Raw genomic sequence first — 23,394 nt, forward strand, 5'->3', positions numbered from 1 at the left:
CAATATTTCTGAACACATGGTATCAAAATGTTGCAAATTTTTTTGGAGATAACGACGATGCGGTTTTTTTAAGTGTTACACCCCCACCCACGCACCCACCCACGCATCCACCCACGCGCATGCGCATTTATGGACCAATTTTCACGAAATTAGTACCAAAATGTTGCAAATTTTTTTGAGAAAACTACTGGTTTATTTTTTTAAGTTTACCCCTCCACCCACGCACCCACCCACGCAATCGTATATTTATGAACCGATTTTTTTTAAATTGGTACCTCTTCCGGCTCTTGCCCATCGAGCTTTCTGTTTTACTGCAAAAAATGATTATATTACATAATATTTATTTATAATATTATATTATTATATATAATATTGAGGAGGGAGAGGGAGAGAGAGAGAGAGAGAGAGAGAGAGAGAGAGAGAGAGAAAGAGAGAGAGGGATTAATTTAATCTATATATATAAGCACCGTCCGTCTGTCTGTCTGTCTGTCTGTGCCCGAACTACTTCCGCATTTGTGGACCGATTGTCTCGAAATTGGTACCAAAATGTTGCAAATTTTTCGGGGGTGGCTGCTGTGGGTTTTTTTTTTAATTTTTTTATTTTTATTTTTTTTCTTCAGAGGAGGGTATGTTTTTGCGAAAAAATTTTTTTTTTGCAATATTTCTGAACACATGGTATCAAAATGTTGCAAAATTTTTGGAGATAGCGACGATGCGGTTTTTTTAAGTGTAACACCTCCACCCACGCATCCACCCACGCATCCACCCACACGCATGCGCATTTATGGACCAATTTTCACGAAATTAGTACCAAAATGTTGCAAATTTTTCTGAGGAAACTGGTGTTTTATTTTTTTAAGTTTACGCCTCCACCCACGCAATCATCCACGCGCGTGCGCATTTATGGACCAATATTTTTACGAAATTGGTACAAAAATGTTGCAAATTTTTTGGAGATGGCGACGATGCGGTTTTTTCAAGTGTTACACCTCCACCCACGCACCCACCCACGCGCATGCGCATTTATGACCAATTTTCACGAAATTAGTACCAAAATGTTGCAAATTTTTCTGACAAAGCTGGTGTTTTATTTTTTTAAGTTTACGCCTCCACCCACGCACCCACCCACGCAATCGTATATTTATAAACCGATTTTTTAAAAATTGGTACCAAAATGTTGCAAATTTTTTGAAGATGGCGACGATGTGGTTTTTTCAATTGTTACACCTCCACCCACGCATTCATCCACGCGCGTGCGCATTTATGGACCAATATTTTTACGAAATTGGTACAAAAATGTTGCAAATTTTTTTGAGAAAGCTGCTGTGTGGTTTTTTAAAGTTTTATCCCACCCACGCATTCACCCACGCATTCACACATTTATTCACAGCCTTTTTCGAAATTTGTACTCAAATTTTGTTGGGGATGGCTACTATGATTTTAACAAATTTTTATCATCCTATTCATCCACCCACGCACCCATGCACCCATGTGCATACGCATTTATTGACTTGGTCACACCAATAAGTAATTTTAAATAAATTTGTGTACATGTTTGTGATTGCAAAAATTTGCAACATTTTGGTACTAATTTCGTGAAAATTGCATACAAATTAAAGGTTTATTTACACGAATTGCACACATAATCACAAATACGTACACAAATTTTTTAAAAATTACTTCTTGGTGTGACCAAGTCAATAAATGCGTATGCAAATGGGTGCATGGGTGCGTGGGTGGATGAATAGGATGATAAAAATTTGTTAAAATCATAGTAGCCATCTCCAACAAAATTTAACTACAAATTTCAAAAAAGTATGTGAATAAATGTGTGAATGCGTGGATGCATGCGTGGGTGGGATAAAACTTAAAAAAACCACACAGCAGCTTTCTCAGAAAAATTTGCAACATTTTGGTACTAATTTCGTGAAAATTGGTCCATAAATGCGCATGCGTGTGGGTGGAGGTGTAACACTTGAAAAAACCACATCGTCGCCAAAAATTTGCAACATTTTGGTACCAATTTTTTAAAAAATCCGTTCATAAATATGCGATTGTGTGGGTGGATGCGTAGGTGAAAGCGTAAACTTAAAAAACCCCACACACATACACACAGAGAGAGAGAGAGAGAGAGAGAGAGAGAGAGAGAGAGCGTGTGTCTTAAAGAAAGAGGGAGGGAGAGAGATAAGGAGAGAGAGAGCATGTGTCTTAAAGAGAGAGAGAGGGAGCGCGTGTGTTTTAGAGTGAGAGAGAGAGAAAGCGTGTCTTAAAAAAAGAAAATAAAATATCTGGGAGAAAGAAATAGATAACATAGTAGTCATCCACAAAAAAATTTAAACATTTATTTTGGTATAAATTTCGTGAAAGTCGAACAACAAATGTGGAAGTAGTTCGCGGTAATACAAAAAAAGTTAATTTTTTGTGTTAAAACGGATTTAATATAGACTATATGAGGACCGCGCAAAGCGCGGTCCGAATAGAAAGGCTGGCTTTGAGGACCGCGCTTCGCGCGGTCCGAAAAGCTAGTAATTATATATTATAAGATAAATTTTTTCTAACTTGTTCAAATTTTTCTAAATAATGTGAAAATTAATCTTTTAATTATTTTCCAATTATTTATTTTATTATTATTCCTATATATATACAATAACAATAATAATTATCCAAAATAAATATCATAAAGAAAGATATATATATTTATATAATATTATATATACATATATCCCACAGATAGCAATAAGTATACGTCATTTTAACGTTTAATGACGTCATTAGTTGCTTTTATTGCTACTTTTGGGATGTATATATATATATATATATATATATATATATATATATATATATATATATATACCATATATGGCTTTTTTCCCAAATTATGAATTTGATAACACAAAGTTATTGGAGATCATTTAAACTTAAAAAATGTAAATATTTTATTAATTTTCAAAATTTTAACACATATATATATATTAATGATCATATATAAAAACACTATTATCAAAATATATTTATAAAAAACTTGTTTCTTCTCATATAAGTATATATAATGTATATAATCGCGTGTAAAATTAATTTTATTAATTTATTTAAAATAAATATTATTATATATATACATATTAATTTATTTAAAATAAATATTATATATATATATAATTTGTTTGAATAATTTGCATGAATTTCGAATTGAATGTTTTATAAAGTCCCTATAAATATTCTAGGGACTTCCCATTTACTCAACCAATCAGAACGCTCGAGCCCGAACCGTCCGTCGCGCCAATGCGACACCCGCTTGAACGTCACGATTCCATGAGCACAGTGACCCTAGAGTTTTGGAGGGATAAACGCAACATGGCGAATGGCGAGTTACGGCGGCGTTTGATGCTGTAGACGCGGTGCGCGTCGCTAACGACCCCGTGACAGGTCATCGAGGTGGATCATCGTCATCCCCGAACACGTACAACGAAAATATCTCTGGTGCTCCGGATTCCGGAGGTTCGTATTTCATCAAAGTATAAGAGTCCGTATAAGAATCTCGAGATGTCGAAACCGGACGAGAACGCGGACACCGGTGACACCGGGGACAACTCGAACGGCTCCTCGGCGGAAACGACGTCATCGAGAGGCGGGGATTTCGAGACGAAGCTTGAGACTGACCGCAGCAAGCGTTTCGACTACCTGCTGAAGCAGACCGAGATCTTTTCCCACTTCATGACCAACAACCAGAAGGATAAGGCCGGCAGTCCGCTGAAGATCAAGGCCGGCAGGCCCAGGAAGCAGCAGCCGGAGAACCAGCCCAAGGCCGACTCCGGCGATCACAGGCACCGGAAGACCGAGCAGGAGGAAGATGAAGAGCTTCTAGCAGAGAGCAACGCCAATGTGGCACCCACAACTCGCTTCGAGTCGTCCCCACATTATATAAAGTCTGGTGAACTGCGAGACTATCAGATACGAGGTCTGAATTGGATGATCTCGCTCTACGAACACGGGATCAACGGGATTCTGGCGGACGAGATGGGTCTGGGCAAGACTCTGCAGACCATCTCGCTGCTAGGGTACATGAAACACTTCCGCAACATTCCTGGACCTCACATTGTCATTGTTCCCAAGTCTACGCTGGCCAATTGGATGAACGAGTTCAAGAAGTGGTGCCCCAGTCTCAGAGCGGTCTGTCTTATTGGGGACGCAGAGACCAGGAACACCTTTATTAGAGACGTGATGATGCCTGGTGAGTGGGACGTCTGCGTGACGTCCTACGAGATGGTCATCAAAGAGAAGTCGGTGTTCAAGAAGTTTAACTGGCGGTACATGGTGATAGACGAGGCCCACAGGATAAAGAACGAGAAGTCGAAGCTGTCGGAGATTCTCAGAGAGTTTAAAACCACGAATCGTCTTCTGTTGACAGGCACCCCGCTGCAAAACAATCTTCATGAACTCTGGTCCCTGTTAAACTTCCTTCTGCCGGATGTATTCAATAGTTCCGACGATTTCGACTCATGGTTCAATACTAATAGTTTTCTAGGGGACAATTCGCTGGTGGAGAGGCTACACGCGGTCCTGAGACCGTTTCTTCTCCGGCGTCTCAAGTCCGAGGTGGAGAAGGGACTGAAACCCAAGAAGGAGATCAAGGTGTACATCGGTCTAAGTAAGATGCAACGGGAGTGGTATACCAAAGTACTGATGAAGGACATAGACATCGTGAACGGGGCCGGGAAGATCGAGAAGATGCGGCTGCAGAACATCCTGATGCAGCTGCGCAAGTGCTGCAACCATCCGTACTTGTTCGACGGTGCGGAACCCGGACCACCGTACACCACCGACGAGCACCTTGTGTACAACTGCGGAAAGATGGTGATACTCGACAAGCTGCTGCCCAAGCTGCAGCAGCAGGAGTCCCGGGTTCTGATCTTCAGCCAAATGACGAGGATGCTCGACATCCTGGAGGACTACTGTCACTGGCGGGCCTTCCAGTACTGCCGGCTGGACGGCAACACCGCGCACGAGGATCGGCAGCGGCAGATCAACGAGTACAACGCGCCCGGTAGCGAGAAATTCATCTTCATGCTGTCGACCCGCGCCGGCGGTCTTGGCATCAACTTGGCAACCGCCGACGTGGTCATCATCTACGACTCCGATTGGAATCCGCAGATGGATCTCCAAGCGATGGACCGGGCGCATCGTATAGGCCAGCAGAAGCAGGTCCGGGTCTTCAGATTCATCACGGAGAACACTGTAGAGGAGAAGATCGTCGAGCGAGCCGAGGTGAAGCTGCGCCTGGACAAGCTCGTAATCCAGCAGGGACGGCTGGTGGACGCGAAGCAGACGGCCTTGAACAAGGACGAAATGCTGAACATGATCAGACACGGGGCGAACGAGGTGTTCGCGTCCAAGGACAGCGCCATCACCGACGAGGACATCGACACGATCTTGCAAAAGGGCGAGGCGAAGACGGAGGAGATGAAGCAGAAGCTGGAGAGCCTCGGTGAGTCCTCGCTGAGGAACTTCACCGTCGACGCGCCCACGGATTCCGTCTACCAGTTCGAGGGCGAGGACTATCGCGAGAAGCAGAAGATCCTCGGGATCGGCAATTGGATAGAGCCGCCCAAGCGTGAGCGGAAAGCCAATTACGCCGTGGACGCCTACTTCAGGGAGGCCCTGCGGGTGTCTGAGCCTAAAGCGCCGAAAGCTCCGAGACCGCCGAAGCAGCCGATCGTCCAGGACTTTCAGTTCTTCCCGCCGCGGCTGTTCGAGCTGCTCGACCAGGAGATCTATTATTTCAGGCAGACGGTTGGCTACAAGGTGCCGAAGAATCTGGAGCTGGGCTCGGACGCCGCCCGGATCCAGAAAGAGGAACAGCGGAAGATCGACGACGCCCAGCCGTTGACCGACGAGGAGATCGCCGAGAAAGAGAAGCTGCTTCTTCAGGGTTTCACCAACTGGACCAAGCGGGACTTCAATCAGTTCATCAAGGCGAACGAGAAATACGGGCGCGACGACATCGAGAACATCGCGAAGGAGGTCGAGGGGAAGACCCCGGAGGAGGTGATGGAGTACTCGGCCGTGTTCTGGGAGCGTTGCCACGAGCTTCAGGATATAGATCGCGTGATGGCGCAGATCGAGCGAGGCGAGGCGAAGATCCAGAGACGCGCTGGGATCAAGAAGGCCCTGGACGCGAAGATGGCGAGATACCGGGCGCCCTTCCACCAGCTGAGGATAGCCTACGGCACGAACAAGGGTAAGAATTATACCGAGGAGGAGGACCGGTTTCTCGTCTGCATGCTGCACAAGCTTGGCTTCGACAAGGAGAACGTCTACGAGGAGCTGCGTGCTACGGTCAGGTCGGCGCCGCAATTCCGCTTCGACTGGTTCGTCAAGTCGCGTACCGCCCTGGAGTTGCAACGTCGCTGCAACACCCTGATCACTCTGATAGAGCGCGAGAATCAGGAGCTGGAGGAGCGCGAGCGGCAGGAGAGAAGGAAGAAGGGCAGCAGCATAGGAGCCAAACCGACCTCGAAGCGGAAGGAGAATCTGCCGGCGCCCCAGGATAAGCCGCGGAAGAAGAAGAAGTAAGAGAAGTGATGATGAAGAAGAAAAAGGTCTCATCCAGTGTCCGCGACGAGATATTGTCCCCCAATAGTACAACATATCTTAAAGATGTTCAGAGGATATTCAAAGGATATCCAGAGGACATTCGAACATCCTCAGGATGTTCTCTGAACATCTTCGGAATATGTGCTGTTAGAGGGTCCTCTCTATCTCTCTTGCAACTTTTTTTCTTATGCTGCGATTGAGAATTACGGACCACCAGGTGTATTCCTCAGACACTTTTTCTATATATTTACATATCTATAAGTTTTGACAGTGAACTCTACGACGCCTATCTCATATATCTTCATCACTGTAATAGGACAATACATTTTTAAAGCTCCTGCCGCCTCGCCGACCATGCTTGAATTGTGACGTCAGAGTTTCGAAGTATTTTAAAAGTGTGCTAAAGCTGTCTGAAGTGTTTCATCGAAATATCTTTTCATTTCAGAATTTTTAGCGTGTCCCAGGTAGAAGACCGACGTCATTAAACGTCAAAATAACGTCATTTTGACGTTTAATGACATCAGTTTGCTACTTGAAGCGCTTTTTTCTCATGTAACCATTATACGTTATTTTAACGTTTAATAACGTCTTTAAACATCAAAATGACGTATGTTTGTTACCTGGAGAGAAAGACGTTTTGAGATTATAATGACATAATTTTGTGTAGATGGCATCACTTTGCTACCTAGGTCGCTTCTGATGTCACAATCTAACATGGTCGTGGCGATGATCCAAGAGCGCTCCATCAAATCGTTCGACATTTATATCGTAATTAATTTTTCAAAATACACTCGCGTGAGAGTTCAAAACCAGATTTTTATGAATGCTGCGAATTTAGCTTCATTACGATATTTTTATTTGAATATATAGTTTCATTGCAAAATGGATTTCCGCAGTAAATTAGAAAAGAATTGAAAAAGTATATCGTGAATGTTTTTCATATATCGCGTCATTATGCCGAAATATAAGAGATGTATTATTTATTCTTTTTTTTCGGATATGTTAAGCTCTGTAGAAGAGTCATTAATAAAATCCTTTTCTTAAACAAAGAGGTCTTGTCAATTCGAATTTTGCATTAATTTGTAGCATTTTATATCAACTCGCACAAACTATATCATACCTAGATATTATAATAATATGTATTGCCATGAAATTGTAACATGGCAATCATTAAATGATCTTAACGAGTATTATAGTATAATTATGGTAACTGATATATTTTATATCTACTGATTTATTTTAGTTGAATATTATTTTATAATATGTGTTCTTCAGGGAAAGTATTTTTGAATATTATTTTTAGATGCTATTATGTATTATCATTAATGAACAGTTATTATTTCAGAATTGGAGCTCTACGATCCTTTTGAATCACATTTCCAAGTAAATGTATACACACACCTGGATAAAATTTTACATCTAAGTTTACAAATATATATGCACACACACATACACACACATACATGAACAAGAAATAATTTGAAATATTTAATAATAAATAAGTTATGAATGAAAAGAGGGATATTTTAACTTTAGTTATATTACGCATACACACATGTCACTCTTATGAGACACAATATTTATTAATCGCTTCACTTGGATCATTCACAATTACTCCGAGGGAAATACAATGTCTTTATATTTGAGTTGTATACATGGGTCGAATGCTCTAGATCAATTTTTGAAAATATATATTCATCGCACACACATACACACATACATAAAAGCTGAGCAACAAGCATAATGCTCCGCAAACTTGATTGATTTCTTGATTGCAAAAATGTATTGCGAAGAATATGTTGTGTAAGTAGTAAAACCATTAATATTTAATAATTTTCTCATATTTATTAATAAATGAAAGAAATAGTACGATGAGAATATCTTATTTAATTAGTTAGTTTTTTTTTAAATGAAGGAAGAGGTAGCAACGAATTGCTGATAGATTTATATTGTTTTTCGTTAACAAATAATGTGGAAAAATAATTTTAAGTTGATTAACAGATCGGGTGTATGTATGAAGAAATTGATTATAAATTTTCTTTTCTTTGCACACAATACAGATCGAAAAATATGTCGCACATTGTGTAAAAGAGTGAATTGTTCTGATATCGTTCATTTGTTTTTTTTAACCGTCCTTAAGGCCCCAAAATTCTATTCATCGTTACAGGATATAACATCCTAATTTTACACTTTATATATTTTTCATAATTTTTTTGCCTTCCTCTTTTTCGATCAGAAAGTTATTAAGAATAAAAGTATTGCCGAAAATTTTACATAGCTTTTATACATATTGTATTGTAATCACTGGTAATCAATTGGCAAAAAGAAATAATTAATCTTATAAACATTATTAATTGTCTAGGCATGTGATTATATATATATATATATATATATACAGGGTGTCCGGTAACTAACGGACCAATGATTAAGGGCGGATTCTCTGGCCAATTTGGAGACGATTTTTCCTTAGCAAAAATGTTGAGAAGTCAATAATTTTCGAGTTATAAGCGATTGAAAAAATGAGTTTTTTGAAAACTAAACGTTTTGGAGTTAAAAGTCTAACATAATTACATTCTTCAGTTAATTTCAGGTAGAGTTTACTATAATAAAATTTTAATTTAAGGCTTAGTTATAAAGATACATAATGACAAATATTGGAGAGTTGTAAAAATGATGACCTTTTTCGATATTTTCGCTGAGGAAAAATCGTTCCTAAATTGACCAAAGAATCCATTTGTAATCGTTGGTCCGTTAGTTACCGGACACCCTGTATGTATATGTATATATATATACATATAATATATATGGTGTTAAAAAAAAGGTAAAATATTTTAAGGGGATTTAGTATGCCTAAAAACAAGTCGAAGTCTTAATAAACATGAGTCCGCAAATAAACCGTTTTTGAAATATTTTTAATTTGATTTTTTTTATAATTTTTATTTTTTGTTTAAAAATTTTATTTTTATTATAATTTATGCAGAAAAATAAGTTGGTATTTTACCTTATCTTAGAGAAGATGCTAAAAATGACCATATCTATGCAGACTCTGCATTTTCGTAAAAAGCGGACTTATCTAAAAAAGTTTATTTGCGGAATCATGTTTATTAAGATTTTTCGACTTGTTTTAGGCATACTAAATCCTTTTAAAATATTTTACCCTTTTTTAATACCCTATATATATATATATATATATATAATTTTTTTTTTTTAAGACATACAATTATAGTTACATTTTACTTTCACACATCAAAAATTCACATTTAACAAGTGAAAAATTAATAACCAATAAAGTGCTTATTTTTATGTTACATTTAAGGGCATACGGAGAATTCGCTTAAAACTAAAATAATCCACTTCATATATTGTTTATGTCATCAATCTTATTTTTCTTATTTACTAAATTCCTGAAACAATTCGATCGAATTATTTCTGGAATCTATAAATCGATGATGGAATACATTTAATTTTCAGCAAATATTTATGTATATATTCACAATGTGAGTACAATAATTAGTAATAGTATTATAGAAATATGTAATCTATTATGGCAAGAAAATCAACCTATTGCAAGATATACATTGTATTTATATTGCATTCGAGAAATAAATTCAATTGATAAAAAGATTGATGATTTTACGTAATAATAATATTTGAAACACAATATAGAAAAGAAACATTGCAAAAAGTTTCTTCATTTATACAGGGTGTCTCATAGGAAATTGCTAATCAGCTGTCATTTTTAATGCATGCAGTTATTGAGAAAACAAAAATTGTGCTGGAAAAAGGAAAGTCTACAGTTTTTATTGGATATAAATAAAATGTTTGTAATTAATTGTTGATCGCCAGTGATAAAATTTTAACAAATAATAAGATGCAATTTAATTCGACCAAAAACTGGCTATTCATTTATTGAAAATAAGTACACACTACGTTTCGACCCACATTGTGGTCCTTTTCAAGTGCTAGAATACAAAAATACATAATTTGGCAAGCGAAATTAATATTACATTAACACTAAATTTGATCTGTAATACATACTTAGTGCTACTGTAGTGTAGCTAACAGATTGTCGATATGACAGGACAACTTTCATGTTTCTATTTTTAATTAATGTAATTGCTGAATATAAGAACAAGTATATATTACAGATCAAATTTAGTGTTAATGTAATGTTAATTTCGCTTGCCAAATTATGTATTTTTGTATTCTAGCACTTGAAAAGGACCATAATGTGGGTCGAAACGTAGTGTGTACTTATTTTCAATAAATGAATAGCCAGTTTTTGGTTGAATTAAATTGCATCTTATTATTTGTTAAAAAGTTTGTATACCAGTTTATTTTATTGAGCACTTATTTCATTTTTTTTCAATAAAATAAACTGGTATACAAACATTTTATTTATATCCATTAAAAATTGCAGACTCTTCGATACAATTTTTTGTTTTCTCAATAACTGCATTAAAAAATAACAGCTGATTAATTTCAGCAATTTCTTATGGGACACCCTGTATAATTATTAAATTATATTATAAATTAAAAATTCGCTTCTTTTTGAGCTTGTAAAGAGTATACAATGACTACAATTATTCATAATATTAAGGCAACAGAAAACAAAATAAGTTTAACGTAGAATGAACAGATACTTTGGTTTGAATCGTGTTTTTTCACCGGTCAGCGCTTTTGGAAGTAATTACAATCTCACTTTTCTACGCATACATTGTCAAGATATGAATTCTGAAATAAGTATCGAGAGAGAGAGAGACAGAGAGAGAGTTTACATTATTCTATACATGACTTTCTAACGCTTTAATGATTACGTTTATGACTACATTTGAAGTCTGCGACAGCAGCACAATAATAGAGTAATAATACTGGCGAATATTATGGCGCAATTTTAAGCAGACTTTTTATCCTGCCTAAAAAGTGAATATTTCTTCGCCTTCTCAACTAAATACGTACAGTATAATATATATACGTACAATATATTATTTCGAAATCTACAATTTCGTAATTATTTTGCAATATTATAATTAGCATTTGTGTATGTTTAATTCATTTGACGTAGGATGTATTATGTGGTTGCTTACATCCGCACTTGCCAAATAATTTTTACAATTTTATATCTTTCCGATTTTTGATTTTTCGATAAACAATTATAATAATTATTCGTGCACTTTTGTTCGTCGGTAATTCTTTACATGATTAAGATAATATTGACTTACTAAATTGTGCTGAACAATTATTTCTGAATTTCTGAGTAAACGTGCGGATAAAAATTCTTGCTTTTTATCGTCTAATATATAATACATTTTACTATAATGCAGTTGAAAAAGGATTAATTTGTTACATGACATGAACATTTTGCTATTTGACTAAATACATTTCAGGTATATTTTCATAAATCACTTTTCACTCGCTAATCATACTTTGCTAGTAATGCAGGCATAAAATAACATTTTTCACAAAATTTACAATACACGTAAAGCATTTCAAGTATATAAAATATTAAAAGCTCCTTTCATATACATTTACAAAACGCTAATATAATTAAATAATTCTATTTAACACTATATATACAAAATAGTCCAGCAGAAACAGAATATCTGAATAATCTCTCGAGATTAGAAGATACGAAAAAATCAATTTAAATTGTTTCGCATACGTTTTTATATTTATAATATTTAACTTAAATTAGATAAAATAATAAAGTTTTTTAAAGAATTTTTTTGAGATTTTATTTTTGAGAAAAATAACTTAAAAATTTATAACTTATATGCTTTTTTTGTAATTAATACTTTTTAACAATCTTGTTGATATCGTATTCGTCTTGACAACTCTGCTATTAAAATGTATATAAAAAAATATATACTCTATGAAAAAATAAATTATTCTTGATATATATATATATATATATATATATATATATTTTTATATATATATTAGATATATATTTTTTATATCATTTCTCCAATAATTTAAATTATTTTAAATTATGTTATTAGAAATAAAATGTACTTTTTTATTTATGTATTAATAATAATCATTGTCGAGATTGATTCAACAACTTTTTTGGATACATTTTGTCCTTGAGAAAAAAAAAATTTCTACGTCACATTTGTTTCTTAAACTTTTATCAATTATTCTCTTTTCATATCTTCAAATTTAAGAGAATTATGCAGATTAATACTGTTTGTAGTGAACAACTTTGTATGATTTGAAGAGTATTCTTATATTTGTATAAAATAAATAAACTTGAAAAATATAACATGATTTCTATCAGAGTAGAATAAGAGGAATGGATATTAAGTCAAGTGCCGAGTTTACAATAGCCCACTTACTTAAATAATAAAATGTAGTTGAGAGAGACGATTGTTTTTTTTTACATAACAACTTATAAATAATTATTCTCTAAATCAGGCATATATCTCTTTCACGAAACGTCTAAATCTTAATAATACATATACATGAAGTTAATGAGTCAAATAAATAATTCATTTTGCAAAAATTATTCGATTGAAAAACTCTGAGAAGTGCGTAAATAAAAATACATTTTACGTTGAAATTAAAATTATTCCTTTTGCAAGTCTGATGAATTATATCGTCTTCGATACCAGTAGTAATATACTAATGTATCTGCATAATTGCATAATATTATAATACCCCATTATGGATATGAATACCTTAATTTAACGGCCATTGCACGCTCGATTGAAAAAAAAATATGATCTATACATAGAAATCGGACGATTAATCGCGAATCAGTTCGAACAAATAACGTAAAAAAAAACTAGTACTTATAGTCATATATATATATATATATATGTATATATATATACAGTGATGGCAAGAAGTTCCATAATATCTTGGAAAATAATGACTATGGAAAAAAGATTTCAAAGCTGACCTTCACGGAGTCCTTCAAGGTCATATCGACATAGCCACGTAATAGACGATTTGATTTTCTTCCATAATCATTATTTTCCAAGATATTTCGTTTATGAACCTTTCTGCCATCCCTGCACAATACCGTATCAAATAAATCAACAAATTAATATTGAAACACGTGCGAGAGATTCGGAGAGCTGCATTATTGGAAATGAAACGCCGAAAAACGTGATGTCTATCTTAAATTCGATATTTTGTCTATATATTCCTACACGAGAAAGATGAAAAAGATCTAAAATTCAATCGAAAATTAGATGCCTCCAAGGGGGTGGATCGGGGGGTGGAGGCAAAGGGACTGGTTACGGACGGCAATGGCCTCTTTTTCTACCGCCTTCGTTACCGTCTTCGTCCTCGCCGCCCCTTCGCACCTCCGTGTAACGTTCACCCTTCACACTTACGATCTTATTGTCGAGATATCGTACCAGCTTCTTGGGCTCGGTCTTCGGCGCCACTGGACGGTGCTCGCGACAATCGTCGTCCCGGTCGACGTAGCTGTATCGTGCTATGATGCGAGACTTCAGCTCTTCGTCGTTCAATCTCGCTTTGTTGCGACCATTCGGCTGGAAATCATCAAAATTGCGTATTAGATGAATATCATTATATCTAAACGCTAATTTATTTACATTACTTTATTTATTAAAATTAATTATTAAATTTATTTAATTATTTATTAATAAAGAGTACTAATTTAATTTTATATATGCAAAATATATGCAAAAATATAAAATAAAAATAGAAAACAAAACAATTTTTTAATATTATGACATCTTAATTATTTAACAGTACACTTGAGAAAGACTAAAAGTATATGATCGAAATATTGTGATTAATCAAATAATTGGTATCGGTGGAAAAATATCTAGTCTTTTAATTTGTGACTAGCGACAATTCAGAATTCTTATCATAAAAAATAATTTATTATAAATGTCTTAAGAAAAATTATTTATTTAAATTAATGATTAAATTATTATTTAATTATTTATTAAATGAATAAAGAATACTAATTTATTTAAATATCAGCTATTAAAAAATTGAACAACTTTTATGAAACTTACACAAGATCTTGGCACTGAAATAGATCATCAATACAAAAAATCATCAAAATTTTAATAAAAACTTAATATATTGCAAAAATATGTTAGACATATATTTCTTAAGTACTAAATAAGAGTAAAATTATGAAGAGGACAATTTTTCATAATTGAATCTCAATGAAATTCTATAAGAATACCAGGTTTTTATAGTATTTCCTGGGAGTATTCTTACCGTTAAAAACGTAAGATTGCTCACGATACTTTGACCTGCCTCCTGACGATGTAACGCGAGCTGCGCAGCCTTTGCTATATCACCCCCAGCAACTGCTAAACAATGCCTTGCTTCTGCGGTGCTCGCTGCTGGGAACATCTCTTGCAACAGAGCCACCTGATGCCATTGGGATTCCTGCAATGACACAAAAATTGTATAGATATATAAAACGCTTAACAGAATGTATTCAAATCTTATAAAAAAATTTCTTGGCACTGAAATAGATCATCAATACAAAAAATCATCAAAATTTTAATAAAAACTTAATATATTGCAAAAATATGTTAGACATATATTTCTTAAGTACTAAATAAGAGTAAAAAGACAATTCCCTGATCTTTTAGATATTTTAAAGTTAAATAAGAAAATTTTTGTAGATGCAACTTTTAAAATAATGTTTATGTATGCATTAAATATAGTTATAGTAAATAAGATAGATTAAAAAAAGATGTGCCAAGTGCTTTTCTTACCTCCGAAAAGTATTCTCCACTAGAATCGCTGCCGGCGTCACTCGTCTCTGACAGATGGTGAACGCGCATTCTTTGCGTACCAGCTGGCAAGAGAGCTGAGAGGCTGATGTGATTCAACGGATCGCTGTGAGATTGGCAATTTTCATTCTCCTTACTCTCCTGTTTCAATTTACTCTCCACGTCCAACAGCCACTTCGACACAGCTTCCTTCTCGATGGTGGAGAACTCAGGAAGGCAAGCAGATACCATTTCACACAATCCATCCACATCCAGATTCTCCTCCAGCGCACTCTCCTCCACCATACTCACTACGTAACTCAGTACAATGTCGTCTATTAAACTAGAATAGAACAAGACAAAAAATTAATCTCCAAGTAAAAAGAGGATTTGTTAATATATGTTTTTGTAATCGCGGTAAAAAATATTTCAGGATATTTTTGTATCAAATAAAAAAGAAAAATCTGGAAAATAATTATATGAATGAATAAACATGATTATTATTAGAACCAAAAATATTTTTGGAAAACCAAGTTTGTACCTCAGTTGAGCAGTGGGCACCTGTTTCCTAACGAAACTAAATAAGGCCTTCTTCACTAATTCCTCCTTCTCGTCCATCGTACGACTCATCCTGCAATCGTCGAAAGCGTTTTAACCCGCGGGAATTTTTCCAAAAATTTATCGAATATCGGGGATATATCGTGTCGAATATCGTGAAAATCCCATATAAAAAGAGGTGCTCTCGCGATTAATATCACACACGACAAAAAGTCCTTTCTCGGCCAACTCATGCGTGTCCTCTCGCTCGCTCGCGATCTGACAAGCGCTGACAGACGTCCTTCGCGCGTATGCAACACTCAGTCATTGATCCTTTAATATAGGTTAAGGGAAACAAGAGGGCAGCAGGTCTCCGGCTCGTCCAGCCTACGACGATCCTCCATGGATTCCAGGATATCCCAGGATAATTCGCTCGGAGGAAATTTTGCTCGATCATGCGGAGAAAAAGAGATAGGGTAGGGTAAAAATTAAGTAGCCAAGAAGAATCGGAGAACTGAATTCATCGTCAGCGCCGGTCGTCCTCGCGAGCGAGGGAACCTGGACGCCTTTGGCGAAGGCGTCCGGGTCGCTTCCGCGAGGTGCACGAGAATACAAACCTTGATCCTAAACCGGAACGCAACTGTCTGTCTCAATCGGAAGTCTCACGCGAACGACGCTAAACCGCGAGATGAATTTCGTATACAAACAACGCTCGTCGATTTGACAGTTCGCGAGGAGAGGGGCGCACACGTGGCGCCTCCTACCGCTTCTCGAGAGAATTTATCGTTTATATTAGCTGTATATACTATTTTATATTTAGAATTTATATTTAGTATTTATATATTTATTATAATTTAATATATATACTCAGATAGCCACAGTAATTATTATGACATCATTTTGATGGCAAATGATGCATTTTGACATCAAAATGATGTCATAATAATTACTGTGGCTATCTGGGTAGTAAGTATACACAATATACAATACATTACTATAATATAGTATATAATAATTTTATATATATATATATATATATATATATGTCATATAAGTATGTATAGTATAAATATATAAAAATATATATATATATATATATATATATATATATATAATATATACTATACTATGACATATACTATAGTATATATAATATAATATATGTATATATATATGATATATAATATACAGAGAATGTGCGGTAAATATGTATAATGATGGAAATTGTTATTATTGGAAGTTATGTGTGTTGTAATAGTTATTTATTTAGATGTAATCTTCACATGTTATACAATTTACACCTACAATATTTTATTCCAATCACATATGACTTTACAATGCGCGCACCAGCGACAATGATACAGTTTTTATTTAATGCATATTCGTAATGTATAAATAATTACAATTTGATATTATATTATTTATACATTAGATGAAATAAGTTACAACACAAATTCTAGAGTTCTAAAATTCATATTTTTATATAAAATGAAACTGATCACACATCCATTTACGAGACAACCGAATATATTATTTCGATATAACAGCAAACAGTATTATTAATCCTTATAAATGCATTGCTATGTCAAATATTTATATTGTGTGTGCATATACATATATATGTATATATATGTATATATAAAGTTAGTTATTACATAAAAGATATAGTTAAATAAATATATATTATAGGTATGCTGTAAAAAAAGATATACTGGACTAGTAGAAATATACTTAATATAATGTATTGTATCTGCCTCATAGTTTTTTTTCACACAAATGCTACATTTATACAAACGATAAAGTATAAATCTTTCGTTAGAGAGTTTGATGCACAAGATAAAGTAAAAGAGCATTTTTTAGTCAAGTATTATTGTTACGTAGATTCCAAAAAAATTATAATCTCTTTAATAATTTGTTTTTTATAATAATTGAATTGCATAATGTCTTCTAGCTGATTTTATTATCTTAATAAACCCGATTTTTTCGCCATAAAAAATGCATTTTTGAGAAATAAAATCACATATTCTTATACAAGTCGAAATTTGTAGCACATGACTCACGACACGAAGATATCCCTACGTTTTACTACTATGCCGCTTTTTTTTCCTTCAACGGCTGCACCTCGTTGTTAGAGATTTCATTGTCTTCTCCGACGTCGGTGGAAGCATAATCGACAGAGTCCTTTTTATTACTGTCTCTATTACAACTCGATTCCGATTCCTCGACAATTTCCTGTTGTTCCAGGAAATCAGTAGGTACAAATTCCATTTGGTCTTCGTTATCGTTTAAATCCGGCGGACCAGGTAGTTCACAAAAATGTAATCTCTCGTCGCCGTCGTTGACCTCCTCGCCACCCGGATCGTCTTCCTCGTGCAAACTCATGAGTTTCTCGAAGTCTGAGGTAGGTGTAACGTCCTCGTTACTCTCCGAAAATATTTCCGTTGGACTAAGAGGTATATCTAAAGGTTCCATCTTCACGGTCGCACAGGGCGACGACGGCGTGACGGGTCGCTGTAAACGTATTTTGGTAAAAGGTCTCGGCTCTATGGACTCGGACTGTTGTCGCTTTTGCGCGCGTTTAGGGCTAGAAGACGTGGACACTTTTGGAGGTGATGCTTTATTCTCTTTGGTTTCTGTAATACCTCTAGGAACTACAAGTTGAGACGATAATGGCTTCGACTGAGGTATAAGCAGTGGTGGTTTTGTGTTCTGTCGATGAAAGAGAGACAAATTTTAGAATTTTGAAGAGATTGCTCTTCTTGAAAAATATTATAAAACTTAATTATATTGGCTTACTTGAGATGAAGGACTTGGTCCAGCTAGACCTTTCACTTGCAATGCCTCTGCGGCATTTAACAGCTGCGGTAGCTTATCATGAGCAACATTGACTTCTCCACGGTACATGAATTTAACCAAGGCCTCCACCTCCCAAAATTTCAAATCCTTCATTAGAATAATAGGATGTTGACACGGATTCTCCCGTAATAAATCTGCCAAATAGTCGCTGCATGAAGATAAAATCATCTTGTGGCATTTTAAAGATCGTCCTTCGCATGCAAGGGTCACATCGACGAACTGTTCTGTATCTAGTAGCGATGGGAAGCTATTTTGCATATTACTATGGTAACTGTTCCACCTCAAACAGACCTAGAATACACACAGAAAAGTACAAGTTGATAAAAATATCCACATTTGCTTCTCGTAATAGATATACAGGATGTCTCATAGGAAGTTGCTGAAACTAATCAGCTGTCATATTTTAATGCATGCAATTATTGAAAAAACCAAAATTGTGTTGGAAATAGGAAAGTCTTTTTAATGGATATTAATAAAGTATTTGTGTTCCAGTTTATTTTATTGATAAAAAATAATGAAAAAGTGCTTATAATCACATAAAATTACATAAATTAATGATAAATATTTTCAACAATGCAAAATTTAATAACAACTATTAAAAGGATCGTCAATAATATTAAAAATGACATGTTAGAAAAAGTTTTTACAAGTTTTCGTAAAAGAACAAAGTGTTTTGTACAAATTCAACTGGTGCGCACTTTGAAAATATTTATCATTAGTTTACATATGTAATTATTATCACTTTTTTCATTATTTTTTTTCAATAAAATAAACTGGTATACAAACATTTTATCTATATCTATTAAAACTGCAGACTTTTCTCTTTCTAACACAATTTTTGTTTTCTCAATAACTGCATGCATTGAAAAATAACAACTGATTAGTTTCAGCAGTTTTCTATGAGACATCCTGTAATACATATTTCCAAAGGATCTATGTACTTCTGTAGGTTGTTGATGGACGACGTTGTGTGGTAATCCTTGATTGGTTTGCCGTGGTGGCATCTTGATAGTCGTAGGTGCAACTTGTTTCACTTTCAGCGGAATAGTTTTTAACACAAGAGTCTTTGGTTGTCGTGATTGCTGCTGTTGCTGCTGCTGAGGCGCTGGTGCAATGTTACGAATATGAGGTCTCACTAAAGATTGCGTAGCTATCCTTATAGTTTTAGCAGTCGTGTTACTTTGGGACGTCGATTGTAAAACTATGTAACAAATAAAAATTAATATATTAATGCAAGTATTTCATATAAATCAAATATATATTACTGAAGGAAACTGAATCATAGAGTGTTTCATGTTAATTCATAGTTTTCAATACACAGGCGATTATTTTTTCACAAATTCTATTCTAAATCATTATTTTGACAGAGCAGTTTTGGTTGAAAAACACCATAATAAAGTCTAACATTCTATTTTACTTATAAATTGTAAGATATCTGATCATAAAAAAATTCTACTCTAACATATTTAGAATAGAATTACTCTAAATACATGTAATTATCATATTACTATTTAGTAATTTTATTCTAAATGTTAGAGCAGAATATTTGTTATAATCAGAAATCTTATAATTTATAAGTAAAATAGATTTTGTTTTTTTTTTTTCAATCTTATGAAAACTGTCAAATTTATAATTTAAAATAGAATTTGAAAAAGAATAATTATATAAGTAAAAGTACTCCAATAATTATATTTATTACAATTCTATTCTAATAACGAGTAATAAATATAATTATTTAGAGTAATTCTATTGTAAATAAATGTAATTGTTGGACTATATTTATTATAAATTTTAAAATAATTCTATTCTAATAATTAAGAATTACTCTAATAATTATATACATGTACTCGTTACATATTTAACTCTACTCTTAATAAAAGCTTACTCTAATGTAATTATTACAGTAATTCTACTATAAATAAATATAAATAAATATAATTATGGAACCTTTTCCATATTTATTATAAATGTTAAAGAGTAATTCTACTCTAATAATAATTATAATATTATATTAGAGTAAAATTACTCTAATATAATTACATTTTACATATGTTTATTAACTTTAATAAATTAATCTAATAAAACAACTTACTCTGATGTAATTATATTAATAGTAATTCTACTATAATTATTACAGAGTAGAATTATTCTAATAATTACATTTATTTATTACACATATTTAATTCTACTCTAATAAATATAATTATTAGAGAGTAATTTTACTATAATCTATTAGTAGAGAGTAGACGAGTAGAAGAGTAGTTTTATTATTATTATTCATATTATTCTAATAATTATATTTATTGCTCTTCGTGTTTCTAATTAAATTCTGAAAATAATCTCTGAAAATGATAAAAAAAAAACTAAATTTTAAAATAAAACAAATCACCATGGTATCGCCTGCCGATCAGCCTGCCGCCGTGATGCACCCTGAGATGCCGGTGCAGATTTGTCGTGCCGCACTGGCGCGGATTTGCGCCACCCCTGACGACGACCGCTCCGCAGATACGACACTGTGCGCGCAGTGGATCGTTGGCGCAGAGGTCGAAGTGCGCCCAGACTGCGCTGGGATTCGCCATGGCGCGTAGGCTGCGCGCGTGGGAACGTACCCGATGCGTGACTGCGCTGCTATGCCGGCCGGACGATGCGGATGACGAGGATGGCGGAGGTGCTGGCGGCGGTAGCAAGGCCGTCGTCGGTGGCGACGTCGATGTCGGCGGCAAACTCGACTCGTCGAAGTAACAATCCTCCTCGTCCTCCGGCTCCTGCTTCATCGCGAGACTCTCCTTGTTAATGTCGCTTGTAGAGGTCGTCGCGACCGTACTTCTTTTTTTTTCACGAAAATCGGTACAGCCCCGATATGCGTATTATCTTCTGCTCTCTCTCTCTCTCTCTCTCTCCCTCTTTTTCTTTCTCTCTCTGTGGAACGAGGAAATATGTTGATTTAATTGAACGATTCGCGCGTAAATTGAAAGTGAATCGCGTTATCAAGATACTTTAATAAGGTTCTCAATGTAAAATATGTAATATTTAATTGTGCCCTAAAAAAGTGTAAGCGAGAAAATCGAATTGTATCCTCGTTATCAATTTTTTTAATAATTTAATTCTCGCCGATAAAGAATTTTGACAGCTGTCAAAATCAGCTGTTCGCATCGTTGCGGTTTCGTTTATGCATATATTTGATCGTTTTAATGAAAATTGATTATTATCGCTTTTTCTGCATATATAAGTACGTGTTTTTCTGTCAAGTATTTAAAGAGCAATATTACATTCCAGTTTCTCTATAATAATGACCCAATAAGTAGCAAGCATACGTCATTTTGACGTCGATGTCATTAGATGTCAAAAAACGTCATTTTGACGTTTAATGGCGTCAGTTTGCTACTTGGAAAATTAACCTATCGAGTTCAATTTTTATCAGAGCAAAATTCTCGCAAAGAACGAATATTCCCAAATTTATACCCAAAACACAACGTAATTAAGAATCGCTATCACAGAAACCTAGCGAGGGTAGTGTAATAGCTCTCCTGGGAGCATAAGATAAAATCAATAAAATCTCGATGGCGCGTTTATCTGTCAATTTTTTTTATTCAAACGAAATTCTCGATATATCTCTCATTCCGTCGCGTTCCATCGAATTCCAAAGAAAGAATTACGCGACAACAAGCAAAAAATCAAGATATCTCTAAATATATCATGAGTGTAAAAAAAAAAATACACGAAAGAGACTCGCTACGTCACTGGCTATTGTCGCACGCGCCATCTTTTTTTCCTCCCTCTCTCTCTTATTGTTAGCACGCGTGTGCTAAGAACGTGGTTTGGCATCCGCGTCGGTGCATCATCCGGCGCAAAAACGATCGTACGATCACGCAATTTTTTCTTCGCCGAAACGTCATTTTCCTCCGTCCTCAACTTCGCCCTTCCTCGCGCCGGGAGCCTCCGCATTTGCCTCCCTCTCTCTGCGCGCGTTTCATACCCACTCCATCGCGTCGTGCACCTACGGAGCAAGTTTGTATCGTTCGCGGAGGATCGCGCGACCGGCTATATAAAACGGGCGACTGTAACAAGTGCGCGACACACGGAGCCAGGGCGGCCGTAGAAACGGGTTGGATCCTCGTGAGCACATGGTTTTTTCTTTCTTTCCGTTTTTTTCATACCGATCTTTTACATACTCGCGAGCGATTCTTGCGATATCTCTCGCTCCGCTATGGTCGATCGATTTTCCCGTCCGGAGGTGTCGCCCGCCGCGAAAAGGTGTCGCCAAGATTCTTACGCGACTCATCGATGAGGCACGGATCGGTTATTCCGACGACAATATTTAGAATCGGTCGATACTCGGGACAGATATCTGTTTATATTGCCGACCCCCCCTCCTACACGACCTATACGTCTCTGAATTCTCTCCCGCACGGTTCTCTTACAATATGTATCCTCTCCTGAAAGGTCCACAAGAGACGCGGAGAGATCGTCGCCACCCCTCCGAGTGTTCTATACCTTCCTCGTTTCCCGGATCGCTAACAAGCCGAAGAGAAGACGGGGAGATCGTTTTCGACGTCACGCTACGGAGCCGCGTCGGAGCGTTTCGGGGCGGTGGCCGAAAATGTCGCGCGGACCGGGAGAGACGATTTTCTCCGAAGCCGAACCCGGGAGTGACTAAAATCGAAATCGGTGAACGAAACAGGGGCGCGTCAGG

General features: G+C 35.6%; 3 protein-coding genes across 5 annotated transcripts; 1 reads left to right on the plus strand and 2 right to left on the minus strand.

The window, feature by feature from the left end:
• Positions 1-3,319: 3,319 nt before the first annotated feature.
• On the plus strand, positions 3,320-10,361 carry Iswi (nucleosome-remodeling ATPase imitation SWI). The gene has a single exon (XM_029316570.2). It carries the CDS (start codon positions 3,541-3,543, stop codon positions 6,568-6,570), a length of 3,030 nt encoding a protein of 1,009 aa, XP_029172403.2. The 5' UTR covers positions 3,320-3,540; the 3' UTR covers positions 6,571-10,361.
• LOC114941550 (CUE domain-containing protein 2) lies at positions 7,885-16,600 on the minus strand. The gene is made up of 5 exons (XM_029316569.2): positions 16,463-16,600; positions 15,850-15,939; positions 15,312-15,651; positions 14,803-14,976; positions 7,885-14,096 (listed from the first exon to the last, which is right to left on the minus strand). Exons 2-5 carry the CDS (start codon positions 15,936-15,938, stop codon positions 13,836-13,838), a joined length of 864 nt encoding a protein of 287 aa, XP_029172402.1. The 5' UTR covers position 15,939; positions 16,463-16,600; the 3' UTR covers positions 7,885-13,835.
• Positions 16,601-17,092: 492 nt separating this feature from the next.
• LOC114941555 (uncharacterized) lies at positions 17,093-23,394 on the minus strand. 3 transcript variants are annotated; one of them, XM_029316575.2, is made up of 5 exons: positions 23,196-23,394; positions 21,091-21,620; positions 19,643-19,902; positions 18,642-18,992; positions 17,093-18,554 (listed from the first exon to the last, which is right to left on the minus strand). In XM_029316575.2, the coding sequence occupies exons 2-5, from the start codon at positions 21,473-21,475 to the stop codon at positions 17,934-17,936; spliced, it is 1,617 nt and encodes a 538-aa protein (XP_029172408.1). In that variant the 5' UTR covers positions 21,476-21,620; positions 23,196-23,394; the 3' UTR covers positions 17,093-17,933. The 3 variants fall into 3 exon arrangements, with proteins under 3 accessions (XP_029172408.1, XP_029172407.1, XP_085342100.1); XM_029316574.2 differs by having other exon boundaries at positions 23,123-23,394; XM_085485974.1 differs by lacking the exon at positions 23,196-23,394 and having other exon boundaries at positions 21,091-22,401.

This window comes from Nylanderia fulva, unplaced genomic scaffold (assembly GCF_048542155.1).
Source record: "Nylanderia fulva isolate GAGA-0341 unplaced genomic scaffold, ASM4854215v1 Scaffold4, whole genome shotgun sequence".
Taxonomy (NCBI): domain Eukaryota; kingdom Metazoa; phylum Arthropoda; class Insecta; order Hymenoptera; family Formicidae; genus Nylanderia; species Nylanderia fulva.

Coding starts and splice junctions, on each gene's coding strand:
- Iswi (XM_029316570.2), top strand. CDS start 3,541: ATGTCGAAACCGGACGAGAACGCGGACACCGGTGACACCGGGGACAAC.
- LOC114941550 (XM_029316569.2), bottom strand. CDS start 15,938: ATGAGTCGTACGATGGACGAGAAGGAGGAATTAGTGAAGAAGGCCTTA. Junction 15,652..15,849: donor GTGCCCACTGCTCAACTGAG/GTACAAACTTGG, acceptor GTTCTATTCTAG/TTTAATAGACGACATTGTAC. Junction 14,097..14,802: donor GCAATCTTACGTTTTTAACG/GTAAGAATACTC, acceptor GATGATTTCCAG/CCGAATGGTCGCAACAAAGC.
- LOC114941555 (XM_029316575.2), bottom strand. CDS start 21,475: ATGAAGCAGGAGCCGGAGGACGAGGAGGATTGTTACTTCGACGAGTCG. Junction 18,993..19,642: donor TCCATCAACAACCTACAGAA/GTACATAGATCC, acceptor TGTGTATTCTAG/GTCTGTTTGAGGTGGAACAG. Junction 18,555..18,641: donor GACCAAGTCCTTCATCTCAA/GTAAGCCAATAT, acceptor TTTCATCGACAG/AACACAAAACCACCACTGCT.